General features: G+C 45.3%; 1 protein-coding gene, 1 non-coding gene and 1 pseudogene across 6 annotated transcripts in view; all 3 read left to right on the forward strand.

The window, feature by feature from the left end:
* Miga1 (mitoguardin 1) overlaps nucleotides 1-12,914 on the forward strand; it is a 63,922-nt gene extending 51,008 nt beyond the window's left edge. For 4 of the 5 annotated variants that reach the window (XM_045138357.1, XM_045138359.1, XM_045138360.1 and 1 more), the window contains exons 13-16: nucleotides 1,574-1,708; nucleotides 6,149-6,202; nucleotides 9,135-9,251; nucleotides 11,687-12,914. In XM_045138357.1, coding sequence (XP_044994292.1) covers nucleotides 1,574-1,708; nucleotides 6,149-6,202; nucleotides 9,135-9,251; nucleotides 11,687-11,905 — 525 coding nt within the window. In that variant the 3' untranslated portion in view covers nucleotides 11,906-12,914. The remainder of the gene's footprint in view (nucleotides 1-1,573; nucleotides 1,709-6,148; nucleotides 6,203-9,134; nucleotides 9,252-11,686) is intronic. The other variant, XM_045138361.1, reaches the window with a different exon arrangement.
* LOC123456100 lies at nucleotides 5,961-6,066 on the forward strand. Its single transcript, XR_006634321.1, has one exon. It is a non-coding gene; the product is annotated as a U6 spliceosomal RNA (small nuclear RNA).
* On the forward strand, nucleotides 7,629-8,646 carry LOC105943766 (annotated as a pseudogene).
* Nucleotides 12,915-18,440: the final 5,526 nt, after the last annotated feature.

An 18,440-nucleotide genomic window follows, 5' to 3' on the forward strand; every position in this document is an offset into this window, starting at 1 on the left:
CCCACGTAAGCTGGGTGCACAAGATGGCACACGCATCTGGAGTTCATTTGCAGCAGCTGAAGGCCTTAACCTGCCCATTCTCTATCTCTCTTTCTATCTGCCCTGCTCTCTCTCTCTCTCAAATAAATAAATAATTTAAAAATGACAAGGATATTGGCACATTCCTGTAGTCCCAACACTGGTGAGACAGAGAGGGGACTCCTGAGACTAGCTGGCAGGTTTGTCTAGTGTATTTGGTGAGCCCTGGGTTCAGTGAGAGTTCCTACCTCAAAATAATGTGGGGACAAGAGAGGAAGACACCTGACGCCAGTCTCTGATCTCCACATGCATATGAATCTGCATACATGTGCACGCACACCTCTACCTCTGTGTCCCGCGTGCGGGATTAAAGGTGTGCACCACTCCGGGCAGGTTATACTCTCTTAGGCCCTGGCTCCTGCTCCTGTGTCTGTGGGGCCCTCCTCAGTGGGGTTATGGTATTCCTTGTACCCACTGGTTTTTTGGCATTCTGTTATGTTTTACACATAGAACATGAATAGGCATAGTGTGCATGCACACACATGCATACAATCTGGTTACTCATGTCCCCTTATCACCAGCCCCATCCCCAAACATTGCAAGCACAGGGTGAACGTCCTTCCCATGCTGGAGTCCCACAGACCCGTCCTCTCATTTCTTGCCGTTCCTCTTCCACCTCTGGCCACCGAGAGGAGAGTGCGGCCCACAGGGTGTGACTCCTGTCCACTCAGCATCCTCGCCGCTCTGCGCTTCCCGCTCCAGATGGGGTCCCCCTCCTGGGAAGTCCACTCCCCATGGAAGCCAGCTGTGTATCCAACTTAAAGTCAAGTCCATTGTAGGGTCCTTGTGCCTCACTGTGCTCATGAGAGGCCATCACTGGATGTCTGTGGGGTGGAATTGTGACCCCTGGTGTGCTTACTGTGGAAGTCTGTTGTGTGGTGTGGACGATGAGCTACTCTTGCACCCAGGGCTCCACCTGGCCAAGCGCGTGCCTGCTCGATGAAGCATGACGCAAGGACGCGCAGAGTAAGGGAGCAGCACCCACGTGCTGGTACGTTTCCGCATTCACCCTGTTGCAGTCCGGTTCGCATTGCTGTTAGAAATCACCCAACCAAGAGCAGCTTCTGGGAAAAAGAGGTTTATTTGGCTTACAGGCTCGAGGGGAAGCTCCACGATGGCAGGGGAAAACGATGGCATGAGCAGAGGGTGGACATCACCCCCTGGCCAACAGAAGATGGACCACAGCAACAGGAGGGTGTGCCAAACACTGGCAAGGGGAAACTGGCTTTAATACCCATAAGCCGGCCCCCAATGATACACTCCCTCCAGGAGGCGTTAATTCCCAAACCTCCATCAGCTGGGACCCTAGTATTCAGAACACCTAAGTTTATGGGGGACACCTGAATCAAACCACCACACACCCCTCCTCTTTTCTATGGGGAGCTGCGATTTGAAGAGCTGCAAGCCTCCTGCTGGAAAGCTGGTGGCCTTGGCTCGGATTCTGCCCTAGCTCTCTGCAGCACTAACTGCTGTTTTCACTCATGATTTAATGCAGGTGATGAATATTAACTTTTATGATGTTGTTCTGGATTTTGTATTGATGGACTCCTTTGAAGACTTGGAGAACCCACCCACATCCATACAGAATGTAGTAAGCAATCGCTGGCTGAACGCCTCCTTCAAAGAGACCGTGAGTGCATTTGCTCTTCTTCACCATGTAACCCCAGGAAAAGGCCAGCACTGGCTGTGTGGCTTGCACACAGAGGTCTGGTGGGGACAGCCAGGGACACTGAGCTCAGGACAGGTGCAGAAATGAGGCAGGTTTGGACTGCCGAGATGGCTTAGTGGTAAAGGCACTTGCCTGCGAAGCCTAAGGACCCAGGTTCAGAATCCCCAGGACCCACCTAAGCCAGACGCACAAAGTACTGCATGTATCTGGAGTTTGTTTACAGTGGCTAGAGGCCCTGGTGCTCCCATTCTCTCTGTATATCTTTCTGAAATAAATAAATACTTTTTTGTTTTGTTTTTTCGAGGTAGGGTTTCACTGTAGCCCAGGCTGACCTGGAATTCACTATGTAGTCTCAGGGTGGTCTTGAACTCATGGCTATCCTCCTACCACTGCCTCCCATGTGCTGGGATTAAAAGCATGCACCACCATGCCCGGCTAAAATAGAAATAAATAAATATATATATATATATATATATTAAGAAAGGCAGGTTTACCAGGTGTGGTGGCACACGCCTTTAATCCCAGCACTCAGGAGGCAGAGGTAGGAGGATGGCCATGAGTTCGAGGCCACCCTGAGATTACATAGTGAATTCTAGGTAAGCCTGGATTAGAGTGAAACCCTACCTCAAAAAAAGCAAAAAGTAAATAAATAAGATAGGTTTAAATTTTATTCTGTACTTCAAATGTTTTTTTTTTAATTTTTTTTTGTCTATTTATTTATTTATTTGAGAGCGACAGACACAGAGAAAGACAGATAGAGGGAGAGAGAGAATGGGCACGCCAGGGCTTCCAGCCTCTGCAAACAAACTCTAGACGCATGCGCCCCCTTGTGCATCTGGCTAATGTGGGACCTGGGGAACCGAGCTTCGAACCGGGGTCCTTAGGCTTCACAGGCAAGTGCTTAACCACTAAGCCATCTCTCCAGCCCATCAAATTTTTTTTTTTAATATTTTACTTTTATTTATTCATTTATTTGACACACAGAGAGAGAGAATGGGCACGCCAGGGCTTCCAGCCACTGCAAACCAACTCAACACATGCACTACCTTGTGCATCTGGCTCACATAGGCCCTAGGGAATGGAACCTGAGTCCTTTGGCTTTGCAGGCAAATGTCTTAACTGCTAAGCCATCCCTCTAGCCCTTCAAATGCTTTTATTTCTATTGTTTTGAATATTCCAAATCTGTTTGACATGGTGTTGATGGGTTTAAATCTCAACTAGAAGCAGGTGAGGTGGGTACCATATTTTTTAAATTATTTTATTTATTTATTTATTTATTTATTTATTTATTTATTTATTTATTTGAGAGGAAATAAAGAGGCAAGTGGAGAGAATGGGCAGGCCAGGATATCCAGCCACTGCAAATGAACTCCAGGCACATGTGCCATCTTGTGCATCTGGCATACATGGGTTCTGGTTAGTTAAACTTGGATCCTTAGGCTTCGCAGGCAAGCATCTTAACTGCTGAGGCAACTCTCCAGCCACCACATTTTATTTATTTTATTTTGTTTATTTATTTGAGAGGGAGAGAGGCAGACAGAAAAAGAATGAGCTCTAGCAGGGCCTCCAGCCACTGCAAACGCCAGATGCATGTGTCCCCTTGTGCATGTGGCTTACGTGGGTACTAGAGAATTGAACCTGGGTCCTTAAGCTTGGCAGGCAACTGCCTTAATTGCTAAGCCATCTCTCCAGACCCACAAAACTTATTTTCATTTATTTATTGGCTTTTTGACTTCAGCTCCAAAACTTTTATTTTATTTATTGAGATAGGGCCTCACTATAGTTCAGGCTGACCTGGAATTCACTATATAGTCTCAGGGTGACCTAAAATTCACAGTGGTCCTCCTACCTCTGCCTCCTGAGTGCTGGGATTAGTGTGCGCCACCATGCCCAGCCCTTTTTGTTTTCAAAACGTTTATTTTTTATTTTTATTTATTTATTTATTTATTTATTGGAGAGAGAGAATTGGCATGCCAGGGTCTGAGTCATTGAATTGAACTCCAGAAGCTTATACCACCTAGTGGGCATGTACAACCTTGCGTTTGCCTCACCTTTGTGCAACTGGCTTATGTGGGATCTACAAAGAAGAACATGGGTCCTTAGGCTTCACAGGCAAGCACCTTAACCACTAAGCCATCTCTCCAGTCCAAAAACCTTATTTTTTTTTATTGTTTTTATTTTTTGGTTTTTCAAGGTAGGGTCTCACTCTGGTCCAGGCTGACATGGAATTAACTGTGTAGTCTCAGGGTGGCCTTGAACTCACGGCGATTCTCCTACCTCTGCCTCCCAAGTACTGGGATTAAAGGTGTGTGCCACCATGTCCGGCTCAAAGACTTTATTTTATTTTTTTTGTTCATTTTTATTTATTTATTTCAGAGTGACAGAGAGAGAAAGAGGCAGAGAGAGAGAGAGAGAGAGAGAGAGAGAGAGAGAGAGAGAGAATGAGAATGGGTGTGCCAGGGCTTCCAGCCACTGCAAACAAACTCCAGATGCATGTGCCCCCTTGTGCATCTGGCTAATGTGGGTCCTGGAGAATCGAGCCTCAAACCGGGGTCCTTCAGCTTCACAGGCAAGCGCTTAACCGGTAAGCCATTTCTCCAGCCCAAAAACTTTATTTTTAACTGGGTGTGGTGATACATGGTTTTAGTCCCAGGACTCAGGAGGCTGAGGTTGAAGGATCAATGTGAGTTTGAGGCCAGCCTGGTGTTACAGATTAGCATGGGCTAAAGTGAAACTTACTATTAAAAAAAAAAAAAAAAACCCAAAACTTTATTTTTGTTGGCTTTCCACCACTTCCTTTTCCCTCCCTGTCTCCATCCGTCCTTTCCTTCCTTCCTTCCTTTCTTCCTGGGTTTTATTTATTCATTTGTTCTTGTTTTGTTTTTTGAGATATGGTCATACTCTGTAGGCTCAGGCTGGCATGGAATTCACTGTGTAGCCCAAGCTGGCCTCAAACTCATGGATTCCTCCTGCCACACACAGCTGCAGAATTTAAGCACTCCTGAGGCTCGACTTACGGCTGCCAGGCTCCTTGGTTCTAGAGTTCAGCCTTTATTTATTTATTTATTTATTTTTATTTTTCGAGGTAGGGTCTCGCTCTAGCCCAGGCTGACCTGGAATTCACTCTGTAGTCTCAGGGTGGCCTCAAACTCACAGCGATCCTCCTACCTCTACCTCCCGAGTGCTGGGATCAAAGGCATGTGCCCCATGCTCGGCTTAGAATTCGACCATTTTTACTTAGTACCTCTGTATTTACTTTCTAAATTCATAAAAATGAAATACCTTCATTAATATTTAAAACAATTCAAGGAACTTGAGCAAGTTCTTATTAGTTGTTAATATTTTGAATCTTTTTACTCATCAGCTTTACTTCTAATAAAAATCCATGTGGCTTAGCACGCCTTTAATCCCAGCACTCTGGAGGTAGAGGTAGGAGGATCACTGTGAGTTCGAGGCCACCCTGAGACTCCATAGTGAGTTCCAGGCCAACCTGGGCTAGAATGAAACCCTACCTTGTAAAACCAAAAAATAAAAATAAAAAATCCATGTGGCTAGAGAGATAGCTTACTGGTTAAGGTGTTTGCCTGCAAAGCCAAAGGACCTCAGTTCAAATCCCTAGTACCCATGTTAGCCAGATGCTCAAGGGGGTGCATGTATCTGGAGTTTGTTTGCAATGTCTGGAAGCCCTGGCGTGTCCATTCTCTCTCTCTTTTTCTCTGTCTCTCTATTTGCCTCTTTCCCTTTCTTTCTCTTAAATAAGTAAATAAATAAATTTTTAAAATCCATCTGTAGAGGCTAGATAGATTGCTCAGCAGTTAAGGTATTTGCCCACAAAGCCAAATGACCTGGGTTTGATTCCCCAGTAAAGCCAGAGGACAAAGTGATGCATGCATCTGGAGTTCATTTGCAGTGGCTGGAGACCTTGGTGCACCCATTCTCTCCTCCTGTCTCTTTTCTGTATCTATCTACTTGCAAATAAATAAATATTTTTAAATCCACCCATCTTTGAACTGGAGAAATAGCTTAGTGGTTAAGGAGCTTGCCTGCAAAGCCGAAGGACCCAGGATCGATTTCCCGGGACCCATGTGAAGCTAGATGCATAAAATGGAGAATGAATCTAGAGGTTATTTGCAGTGGCTGAAGGCCCTGGTGAGCCCATTCATTCTTCTCTTCCCATTGTGCTTGCAAAAATAAACTTTTTTAACCCATCTTTTTGCTCGCTTCGGCAACACATATAATAAAATTGAATGATACAGAAAAGATTAGCATGGCCCCTGCACAAGGATGACCCGCAAATTAATGAAGTATTCCATCTATTTAAAAATAAAAGCCCATCTTTGAACGCCAACATCGGTAGAGCTATCCATTGAAGCCTCGCTTTTCTCCTGTGCGTACCTCCAGGCCGTGGCTTCCAGTTGCTGGTCAGTGCTCAGACAGAAGAGGCAGCAGATGGAGGTAAGGTTCATGAGGCTCTGCATTTCTTACTCCATTCGCCATCACTGTAACAGAACCCTTGAGATGCTAACTGGTTAGGGAAAAGAAGAAAGAGGATTAGGAGATGGTTCAATGGTTAACCACTTTGCTTGCAAAGTCTCCCATTCTGGGTTCAATTCCCAAGCCACCTATGTAAGCCAGATACAAAAAGTGGAACAGGCCAGGTGTGGTGGTACATGCCTTTAATCCCAGCATTTGGGAGACAGAGGTAGGAGGATCGCCATGAGTTCAAGGCCACCCTGAAACTACATAATGAATTCCAGGTCAGCATGAGCTAGAGTGAGACCCTACCTCCAAAAGCCAAAAAGAAGCTGGACATGGTGGTGCACACCTTTAGTCCCAGCACTCGGGAGACTGAGGTAGGAGGATCGCCGTGAGTTCAAGGCTGCCCTGAGACTACATATTTAATTCCAGGTCAGCCGGGGCCAGAGTGAGACCCTACCTCAAAAAAACAAAAAGAAAGAAATGTTTCTTGGGCTGGAGAGATGGTTTAGCAGTTAAGGCACTTGCCTGCACAGCCAAAGGACTCAGGCTTGATTCCCCAGAACCCACGTAAGCCAGATGTACAAGCTGGTGCATGTATCTGGAGTTTCTTTGCAGCTGCTGAATCCCTGGCACACCCATTCTCCCTCCCTCCCTCCCTCTCTCTTTCCCTCCCTCTCTCTCTTTCTCTCTCTCTGTCAAATAAATAAATAGAATAAGAAAAGGTGTGCTTCAGATTTAAAACCTTAAAAAAAGTGATGTTTCTTATCTGAAACTATTGGCTGAAAGATGAAACCTAATCAAAATGCTGTAGAGGTCTGCACTGCGTGGGCACAGGCTGCTTGTGGGTCATCCTGCAGGCGGGCAGCTCTGGGCATGGGGCAGGTGCCCGCGGCCAAGGTTATCAAAATTGATTACAGAAGAGCAAATGTAACAAGCCAATAACAAGGGAAGAAACTGGGAGAGTTACTAGCAAGCTGTCATCCTCAACACCAGGCTTAGCTGGTGTCACAGGGTGCAACCTGAGGAGCATCTGTACACTGGAGTTGACCGGTCAGCCTCGTGGAGTACCTTCTGCGCTCCACGCGGCTCCTGAGTGCTTCCCATGTGCTGGTCAGTGACTAAGTCCTTCCTGAAGAAGAAAGGTCTTGGGCTGGAGAGATGGTTTAGCAGTTAACTGCTTGCCTGTGAAGCCTAAGGACCCCGGTTTGAGGCTCAGTTCCCTAGGACCCACATTAGCCAGATACACAAGGGGGTGCATGTGTCTGGAGTTTGTTTGCAGTGGCTGGAAGCCCTGGCACACCCATTCTCTCTCTCACTCTCTGCCTCTTTCTTTCTCTGTCTGTCACTGTCAAATAAATAAGTAAAAATAAACAAAAAAAAATTTTTTTTAAAGTCTGGAACAATGTGCTGGGTTGAAGCTCATCATCTGTCTCCTCATGTTACAAGTGCTGGGGAAATGAAGCATTGCTCGTGCGGCTGCCACGCAGCTGTCAACAATGGAGCAATCACATGTCCCGTTCAGAGGATCCTCTCTCAGCAGCAGCTGTGTGGTATCAAAACCAGCAATGCAGTACTTCAGTTGAGGAGGGATGGATTTCCAAACCAGTATGGCAGAACCCTCGCCCCATTGAAGCAGAAACGACTACCCTGGCCTTTATATTTGGTCTGAATGAGGATTTGTCGTCCCTTCCCTGGAAACACGTCAGTGCCCCTGAGTTTGTAACCTGTGGCGTGGCAGCCATACTTGCAGGGACAATAGAAGCCATTTTCACTCCACTGGAAAGAGTTCAGACACTGCTTCAAGATCACAAGCATCACGACAAACGCACACACTGACCGGGCTTTCTTGGGCCTGAAATGCCGTGGGGTTGGGGGTTGTTATCGAGGCTTGGCTTGGTACCTGTTCTTTTCAAATGGACTTAGCAATGCTCTTTTTTTTTTTTTTTTTTTCCGAGGAAAAGTCTCACTGTAGCCCTGGCTGACCTGGAATTCACAGTGTAGTCTCAGAGTGGCCTCGAACTCACAGCAATCCTCCTACCTCTGCCTCCCGAGTGCTGGGATTAAAGGTGTGCACCACCACGCCTGGCAGCAATACCCCTTCCTTTGGCCACCTAGTACCCATTAAGGAGCATCTGCCTAAGGCATACACAGTGCTCTTCCCGCCAATGACTTCATCTGTGGAGGTCTTTTGGGTGCCATGTTGGGATTCTTGTTTTTTCCCATTTATTCTATAAGGGCTCAAATACGGTCTCAGGTTGGTGGGGACTTCAGTTCTTTTCCACGGTTCTCAGAACCATCTCCTAGAGCAGGGCAGGAAGCTGACAAATCTTTTCAAAGATGTTCGTCTGAATTACCATCGGTTTCTGGGCTCTTGGGGAATAATCAATGCAGCTTATGTGTTTTTGTTAAAGGTTACATGACAGTCAAAATGTGATTTATCAGCTAATTAGACCCAAGAAGAATGCAATTTGGCTTTGTTCCTAATTGGCCTAAACAAGTTGGTGTCATTAAGTCAGTAAATTATGGGCAAAGCATCAATAAAAACAGAATAAAAGTTCTCAGAAGTTAAGAAAAAAGTCTGGCCTGGTTACCTGTAAACTTATTAACCTTCCTGATAGGCTGGCTCCTGGTGGGTCCTCGTTCTACCCTCAAAAAAAGCCCGTCAAGGCGTGGTGGCGCATGCATTTAATCCCAGCACTTGGGAGGCAGAGGTAGGATCACCATGCGTTCGAGGCCACCCTGAGACAACATAGTGAATTCCAGGTCAGCCTGAACTAAAGTGAGACTCTACCTTGAAAAACCAAAGGAAAAAAGAAGCCCATCAAGTAACAGGTAGTGACTTTTTTGACCACTAGAGAAACAAAGCATGAGAAGGTAAACCTTACTTGATTCTCTTACTTCCCAACAGATTGTGGATGGGTTTTTTGCCCATTTTTATGCCATCTGTGAGCACATCAGCCCTGTCCTGGCCTGGGGCTTTCTGGGTCCGAGAAATTCTCTCTACGACTTATGTCGCTTCTTTAAGGTATGCTGCTCATTGAATCGTTGCTTTATTTTCAATTTTTTTTTATTTTTATTTTTATTTTTTATTTTTTTGAGTTAGGGCCTCACTCTAGCCCAAGCTGACCTCGAACTCACTATGTTGTCTTAGGGTGGCCTCAAACTCACAGACATCCTCCTACTTCTGCCTCCCAAGTGCTGGGACTGCCACTCCCCACTTGATTTTTAATTTTTTTAAATAATTTTTATTTATTTGTAAGAAAGAGAGTAGGGGCCTCCTGCAGCTCCAAACAAACACCAGGTGTATGTGTCACCCTGGGCATGTGGCTTTACATGGGCACTGGGGACTCTGACTACAAGCCAGCAGGCTTTGTACGTAAGTGCTTTTACCACTGAGCCGTCTCCCCACAACCCCCCCCTGTTGTGTGTGTGTGTTTTTTTCAAGGTAGGGTCTCACTCTAGCCTAGGTTGACCTGAAATTCACTCTGTAGTTCTCAGGGTGCTCAGGGTGGCCTTGAACTCATGGCGATCTACCTACCTCTGCCTCCCAAGTGCTGGGATTAAAGGCGTGAGCACACCCCCCCCCCTTAAATGCATTTATTTATTTGCAAGCAGACAGAAATAGAAGAGCGAGACACAGACAGAATGGGCACACCAGGGCCTCTGCCACTGCAAGTGAACTCCAGATGCTTGCACCACTTTGTGCATCTGGTTTACAAGGGTACTGAGGAAATGAACCTGAGGCCTTAGGATTTGAAGGCAAATACCTTACCCGCTGAGCCATCTCTCCAGCACCTATACTGAATTTTTTTTTTTTTTTTTTTTTTTTTTTTTTTTTTTTGAGGTAGGGTCTCACTCTAGCCCAGGCTGACTTGGAATTCACTATGTACTCTCTGGCTGACCTGGAACTCACAGTGATCCTCCTGCTTTTACGTCTGCCTCCCAGGTGCTGGGATTAAAGGCATGTACTACCATACCTGGTCTTTTGTTTTTCTTTTTTCCTCAATTTTTATTAACTTTTTCCGTGATTATAAAAAATAACCCATGATAATATGCCCCCTCCTCCTTCTTTCCCCTTTGAAATTCCACTCTCCATCATATCCCCTCCCCATCTCAATCAGTCTCTCTTTTATTTTGATCCCATGATCTTTTCCACCTCTTATGATGGTCTTGTGTAATACCTGGCCTTCTTTAAAGTGAGAGACATTAGCTAGCTAATGACCCTTCTAGTGAACCTATGAAGTGTGCCTACCTTAGTGCCCCAGAGTACCTAGTACTTTGCGTGTCCTCGTACTTCCTGGTGCTTAGTAGTTCTGCATAGATGATTTTGTCCTGGTGAACGAAAGCCAGGGATGCTGTTGTCACTCTTTGCAGCTCATTCTTCTATGATTTGTAGCAGCTGACGTTTAATACCTAATATACAGCATGAAGTGTGTTTCAGGGCATTCACCAACTGAATGCAATGTTCTTCAGGATCCTCCACTGATCCTAGACCTGAAATTATTTCTGTTTTATGTGACATGGTTTTTTTTTCTTTGGTTGGTTGGTTGGTGTTTTGTTTTGTTTTGTTTTTTTTCTTTCAAGGTAGAATCTCACTCTAGCCCAGCCTGACCTGGAATTCACTATGCAGTCTCAGGGTGGCCTTGAACTCATGGCGATCCTCCTACCTCTGCCTCCTGAGTGCTGGGATTAAAGGTGTGCTCCACTGCTCACAGCTGGGTTTTTATATAGGAAGATGTACAGTTCAGATTGTGCATGATTATTGAAGGCAGTTGATTCCGTGTTAAGGGATCCCCATGCTCACAAGTAACCAAGAAGGAAAAGGGAACTGATGGACCCTCGCCCTTGGATGATGCCTTAGGGTCAGTCTTCAGAGGTCATCTTTTCTGACCACTTCTCACAGGCACTCCTCTTAGCTTTTTTTTTTTTTTTTTTTTTTCCTCTCTTTTAGTTTTTCAAGGTAGAGTTTCACTGTAGCCCAGGCTGACCTGGAATTCACTATGGAGTCTCAGGGTGGCCTCAAACTCAGAGGATCTTCTACCTCTGCCTCCCGAGTGCTGGGATTAAAGGTGTGCACCACCACATCAGTCCTGAGTAATCAGTAGACAGGATTACCTCATATTTTATAGAAATAGGAAATGACCTAAAAAGGTTAAATAACTTCTTCAAAAAGGTTCTTTTTTACTGGGCGTGGTGGCGCACGCCTTTAATCCCAGCACTAGGGAGGCAGAAGTAGGAGGATTGCCATGAGTTCGAGGCTACCCTGAGACTGCATAGTGAATTCCAGGTCAGCCTGGACCAAACAAAAAAAAAAAAAAAGATTCCTTTTCCAGTGAGACATGAAACCAGCCCTATAATAAAGAGGCTCTGGCTCCTGGCTCAGGGCTGTTCCACTATTAATTTAGACTTAATAAAATTTTGGTCTACTAAATGCCCATTTGTTGTGTGCTCCTTTTCCAGAATCAAGTTCTTTTCTTTCTCAAAGACATTTTTGATTTTGAGAAAGTGCGTTACTCAAGCATCGAGACGCTGGCTGAAGACCTCAAGCACCTGCTCATCCGCCGCATGGAACTGCTGACGGCCTATGTCGGCGCAGACGCCCTGAGGCTCACAGGCTCGTGCACTAGTGGTCACGGGCCAGTGACGGCCGCTGGGCTCCTGGAAGCCAAAGTGCAATAACGCCATACGGTCATACCGCTGACAGTGCTGTGAAGTAACCTGCAGTAATTATAGGCTTTATGAGGTCACAGAATCAGCAGAAATGCTAGTGTGGACTCAGGGAGGGAAAGTCTCAAAGACTGACAGAGCTGCGCCTGTACAGTCTGCCCCTGAGCCCCGTGGAATGTGTCCGCGCAGCCTCCTAATCCTCTAAGTAGTCGTTGAAGTGTAGCGTGTCGTGTGTGCTGCAGAGCAGGTGCCTGAGTCAGAGCTGGTACTTGCACTTGGTTTCTTCCAGTTGCCTGCGATACCCACAATCGTCTAGAACAAGTCTTCATGCTTTTGCACCTTGAAAATACATTAGCTGAGAACTGCGTGTGGCTCACATGTGCAAAACATACTGCTCCCCGTGCCAACCTATTTAACTTTGCCTGAAATGTCTTCCTAGCCGCAGTTATGTTGCTGAGATCCGACGGCAGTGGTGTTGACCACGAGCCCCCGGCTGCTGCTGCGCTGGTGTGTGGCTGGATCCGAGGCGCTGCGGTCGCCCGGTGCTGCTGTGCGACACTGAAACGAGCGGACACTGAGAATTTACCAGTCTGCAGCTTCATGTTAGGTGAACGTGGCTTCCAGAATATGCTATTGCTGTTCCTGTACTTACAGTAGACTGAAGTGCTTTCTTTTTACAGATTAGAACATTTTCTTGTAAATAAATATTAATTTAAAAGGTATCACGTATTTACTAAGAAAGACGATTAATTTTTTACTTTTTTTAGTGTAATTTTGAGACTGGCTCCCAACATCTAAAGGTATTACTTGACAGTAAAGTAACTTTTATTTTCTACTTCCACAAAGTGGGCTTTTAGTTCTTCCCACAAAGAACTCAGGATATTAGAAATTTGTTATCTTATGCCCATGTTTTTAAAATACCCCTACTTAGAGCAGGGCATAGTGGCACATGCCTTTAACCCAAGCATTTGTGTGGTTGAGGTAGGAGGATCACCGTGAGTTCGAGGTCACCTGAGATTACTTAGTGAATTCCAGATCAGTCTAGGCTACAGTGAGACTCTGCCTCAAAAAACCAAAAAAAAAAAAAAAAAAAAAACCCATATTTTGAATCTTGCGTTCTGAAGGATTTTCGTGCCTGTGGTGGGGAGGAGGCTGAGTGCTGTGGAAGTGTACCTCTGTCCTCCGTGGTGGCCCTGTGAACTGGCTGCTCTGAAGAGCCTTCTGTCTGCAGTGGCGGCGCGGCGCGGTGCGAGCTGCGAGCTGGCCTGTGGGCACTTGCTGCCCTGGTGGCCAGCTCCTCCCTGGGCCGCTTTCCAGGACTGAGTGATGCAGGATGCGAAATGCATTTTCCTAAAAGTGCAGTTTTATAGTGAAGTGCCTAGATTCAGATTAATGTGTAGAAAATAAGTAAAAAAGAAAAGGCTTAATTTTTTAATGTTTTATTTTTATATGTGTCATTACAAAATCACATCACAGTTACGTGACTTAACCGCAGCCTGCAAGTGGGTAGTTGGGCTGCGTAGGTTATTAGAGTGTGTCTGCTTTTGAGTTCTTTGGCCTTTCTTGGATCAGGTTTTAGTTTTCTAGTTGTCTCTGCATAATTCTTGTTAGTAAAGGACTGTGATTAAAGGTACCAAACTGAAAAAAGTCATCCTGTCAAGGTTTTACTTTTTACTTAGTATCAGGTGTGTTGACCTGTGACCTTGGGCCAGGAGAGGAGCACGCAGGAACCCCGGGTCCATGTGGCCATTCCTCTTGCCACGTAACCAGGCATCATGATGGCCGTAATGGACTCAGTGGAGGACTGCGCGTTCTGCGCGTGGATTGAGTGAGCGCTTGCGGAAGGCGCTGCAGAGCGTTCTGAGGACAGCTGTGCTCACATGAGCAGCTTCCCGAAGGGCCGACTTCCTTTCCCTTCCTGCTGCGCCTCAAAAACAACTGCTCATCTCGGGGAAATGGAAGTGACTTGTTTGTCAAATTCAGTGCTTAAGTTTGGTTGTGTTTTGGTCAGTTTATTAGCCAGAACAAGAAACTTTCTTCGTGGCCTTTGACAAAATAGGTAAGAATGACCAGATAGGGCTTCAGGGTAGAAAGTCTAGGAGAAAAGACCTTTTTAGAGAGGAAGAAACTTAACTTTCCAAGGGAAGTGTCTTCCTTAAAAGAACATTTCTGACTGGAAAATACTTAAGATGTACATACTAGTTTTCATTTGCCTTAAAATTAAGCAGGAAAGCAATGCTTTTAAAAAAAAATGTAAAGAAGAGAGAAAGACCCTACCTTGATAAACCCAAAAGAAAATGTAAAGATTAAGGTAGTCTGGAGTCTGTTACAGTTAACCCTTTTAAATGCTTGCTCATGATGTTTGCAGAAAGTTGCCACTGCCCACCATGAGACCCACCACAGCTTCTGTGTGTATAAGAGGGCTTTGTGCCTGTCTTAAGAAAATGGCTTTTTTCTCTTAAAAAGAAACACTCATTTGCTTTGCATTCATTATTTCTTTCTTTTCTTTTTTGGTTTTTCGAGGTAGGGTCTCACTGTAGCCCAGGCTGACCTGGAATTTACTATGGAGCCTCAGGGTGGTCTTGAACTCACAGTGGTCCTCCTACCTCTGCCTTCCCAGTGCTGGGATTAAAGGCGTGCACCACCACACTCAGCTTTCCTTCCTCCCTTCCTTCCTTCCTTCCTTCCTTCCTTCCTTCCTTCCTTCCTTCCTTCCTTTTTTTTTTTTTCCTCTTGCTGGTTTCTCTGCATTCTTATTCAACCAACAAGGCAGTTATTTCTTCCTAAAAGTTATTGAATATCAAAATGGAACTCTTTAAAAAGACAGTGATGGGCTGGCCGCTCAGCTCAGCTCGTGGAGGGCTAGCACACAGAGCCTTGGGCTTAATCCACAGCACCACATGAACCGCTGTGGTGCAGGCCTGTGAACACAGCACTTGAGAGGTGGAAGAAGGAATATCACAAGTTCAGAGTCATCCTCGGCTACATAGCAAGTTTGAGGACAGCCTTGGATAAATGAGACTTTGTCTCAAATAAACCAAAACGAGCCATGTTTCCTGTACTGTAAAAGTCATCTCCAGAGGACCTTTGGTCTTATCATGAAATAATGTTCTCCATCAGTGTCCATTGATAGAAATCTCTTAAGTTGTTGAGTTAGTTGATATTTACAGCCAGGTGTGGTGGTGCACGCCTTTAATCCCAGCACTGGGGAGGCAGAGGTAGAAGGATCTCCTTGAGTTCGAGGCCACCCTGAGACAGAGTAAATTCCAGGTCAGTCTGGGCTAGAGTGAAACCTTACCTCGAAAACCCCAAAAAACAAAAACAAAATAACAACAACACATATTTCCTTGCCTTAAACTGTGGCATTTTATTCTTAATTTCATACAGTGATTATCTGAGTTACAAAGGAATTGTTAGTGTGCTGTACCTTTACGCCTAGGAAGTAGGAATGCCAAAGTGATGTTCAGTGTACTTCTTCTCTGTGAGCGTTCATAATCACAAAGCTCAAATTATCTTTATAACCTATGTGCTTTGATTTTAATGTGAACATGTATTCTGAAATGTGTTGGGCCGTTCATTTACAAGTGATAAGAATTAGACTTAATTAGCCGAGCATGATGGTGTACACCTTTAATCCCAGCACTTAGGAGGCAGAGGTAAGAGGATCGCCATAAGTGCAAGGCCAGCCTGAGACTTCATAGTGAATTCCAGGTCAGCCTGGGCTAGAATGAGACTCCTACCTCAAAAAATAAAACAAAAAAAAATTTAGGCTTAATTAAAGGCTTTTATTATTTTTTTTATTTGGAACACTAACAACTATGTTTGAGATTTCAGAGTTGATATAACTTGTGATAACTGGAAATAAAGATATACTTACTGTGTTCCTAAGGGTTACATCATGTAATTGTTTCATATTAAACAACTGTGTTTGGCTTCATGTGTCTGATATCGGCAAATATATGTAAATATATGTACTTTGTGTAAGAGTAAGACCCTTCAGTAGCAGAATAAAGTAACGCCTGCTCTCTTGCAGAAATAAGCACTCTCATGTGGATGTATTTCTGTTGATGCCAAATAAACGTGATTGTTCATCTTGGTGAAGTGTTTGTGTCTGGGTGGCGTTTATTGTATAACTGCGATGTCACAGCTTCTCGTTAGATCTGCTCTACAGGCCTTTCCCTGGTCGTACATCGGAGCTGCAGGAGCACTGACAAGAAATGGAAAGCGTCATCGAATACTGTCCTCCATACTGTCATGAAAATAGTCAGAAACTTGTGGGGATTTTAAAAATGTTTGTTTATTTATTTGCAAGGAGAGAGAATGATGCGATAGGACCTCTAGCCACTGCAAACCAACTCTAGATGCATGTGCCACTTTGTGCATCTGGCTTTACATGGGCACTGGGGAAACGAACCTGCGTCTTTAGGAATTGTAGGCAAGTGCCTTAACTGCTGAGCCCTCTCTCCAGCCCTTTTTTGCTTGTTTGTTTTGTTTTTGTTTGTTTTGAGGTAGGGTCTCTAGCCCAGGCTGACCTGGAATTCACTATGGAGTCTCAGGGTGCCCTCAAACTCAGTGATCCTCCTACCTCTGCCTCCTGAGTGCTGGGATTAAAGGGGTGCGCCACCACACTCAGCTAGAAACTTGTGTTTTATGTAAAGTTTTACAATGAGCAATGCCATCGACCGTAGGTTTATGAAATGAATGTACACATGGCCATCCTGCTCAGAGCTGATGTTGTTGGGCTAGGTATGGCACCCAGGGCCTCGTACATGCTGGCTAAGGACTCTGACACCGCGTTACTCCCCCAGCCTTCAGACACAACTTGAACCTCCTTTCTCATCACACTGAGTCAAGGAGGAGGGAGGCTGTCATGATAGCACTAGTCAGGGCAAAAAGAGTTCCCCTGGATATAAAAACGGTGTTCAGGTTTGGAGCTTTTAAAAATGGGTTTGTTGGGCTGGGGAGATGGCTTAGTAGTTAAGGTGCTTGTGAAGCCGAAGGACTCAGGTTCGATTCTCAAGGTCCCTCATAAGCCAGATGCACATGGTGGCGCATGCATATGGAGTTCATTTGCAGTGGCTAGGGGCCCTGACGTGCCCCTTCTCTTCCTCTCTCTTCTCCCCCCCCCTCTCTCTAATAAGTAAATAAAAATAAATTTTTTAAAATTGGGTTTGTTTTAGAATACTTTATATAGAACACATACATTTTTAATTTTGCGTGCACACCACTGTGTTTTTTTTGGGTTTTCGAGGTAAGGTTTCCACTCTAGCCCAGGCTGACCTGGAATTCACTATGGAGTCTCAGGGTGGCCTCGAACTCATGGCGATCCTCCTACCTCTGCCTCTCAAGTGCTGGGATTAAAGGCGTGCGCCACCGCGCCCGGCTCCACTGTACATATTTGTAGTGCTGGAGATGCTGGGCAAACACTCTACCCTGATATGGTCACCTAGCTCTTAGTTTTTAAAAATATTTCTATGTAGCCAGGCATGGTGGCACACACCTTTAGTCCTAATACTTGGGAAGGCAAAGGTAGGATTGCTGTGAGTTTGAGGCCAGCCAGGGACTAAAGAGTTCCAGGTCAGCCTAGGCTAGAGTGAGACCCTACCTTAAAAAAAAAAAATTTAGGCTGGGCGTGGTGGTGCACTCGGGAGGCAGAGGTACAAGGATTGCCGTGAGTTCGAGGCCACCCTGAGACTCCATAGTGAATTCCAGGTCAGCCTGGGCTAGAGGGAGACCCTACCTCAGAAAAAAAAAGGGGGGGGGGCTGGAAAGATGGTTTAGCAGTTAAGGCCCATGCCTCCAAAACCTAAGGACCCAGGTTTGATTCTCTAGGTTCCATGGTACATGTGTCTGGAGTCTGTGTACAGTGGCTAGAGGCCCTGGCGTGCCCATTTTCTCCCTCTCTCTGTCTCTCTCTCTCTCCCTGCCTCTAATAAATAAATAAATAAATAAATAAATAAATAAATAAATAAATAAATAAATAAATAAAAATAAATCTTAGCCAGGAATGGTGGCACATGCCTTTAATCCCAGTACTCAGGAGGCAGAGGTAGGAGAATTGCCATGAGTTCAAGGCCACCCTGAAACTACATAGTTAATTCCAGGTCAGCCTGGGTCAGAGTGAGACCCTACCTCAAAAAAACAAAAAAAATTGTGTGTGTGTGAGAGAGATAGAGAGAGAGAAAGAGAGAGAATGGCATGCCAGAGTCTCTTTTACAAATTCCAGATGCATATGCCACTTTGTGTATCTGGCTTTATGTGGGTTCTGGGCAATCAAACCCAGGTCAACAAGTTTTGCAAGCAAGCGTCTTTACCTATTAAACCATCTCCCCAGCCCCTATTTTTATTTTATTTTTGGGGGGTGGGGGCATGCCAGAGCCTCCAGCCACTGCAAATTAACTCCAGACGCTTGCACCACCTCATGCATCTGGCTTACATGGGTCCTGAGGATTTGAACCTGGGCCTTTGGGCTTTGCAGGTAAGCGCCTTAACCATTAAGCCATCTCTCTAGTCCTTATTTATTTTGAGGTAGGGTCTCACTCTAGCC

Source organism: Jaculus jaculus, chromosome 19 (assembly GCF_020740685.1).
Source record: "Jaculus jaculus isolate mJacJac1 chromosome 19, mJacJac1.mat.Y.cur, whole genome shotgun sequence".
Lineage (NCBI taxonomy): Eukaryota > Metazoa > Chordata > Mammalia > Rodentia > Dipodidae > Jaculus > Jaculus jaculus.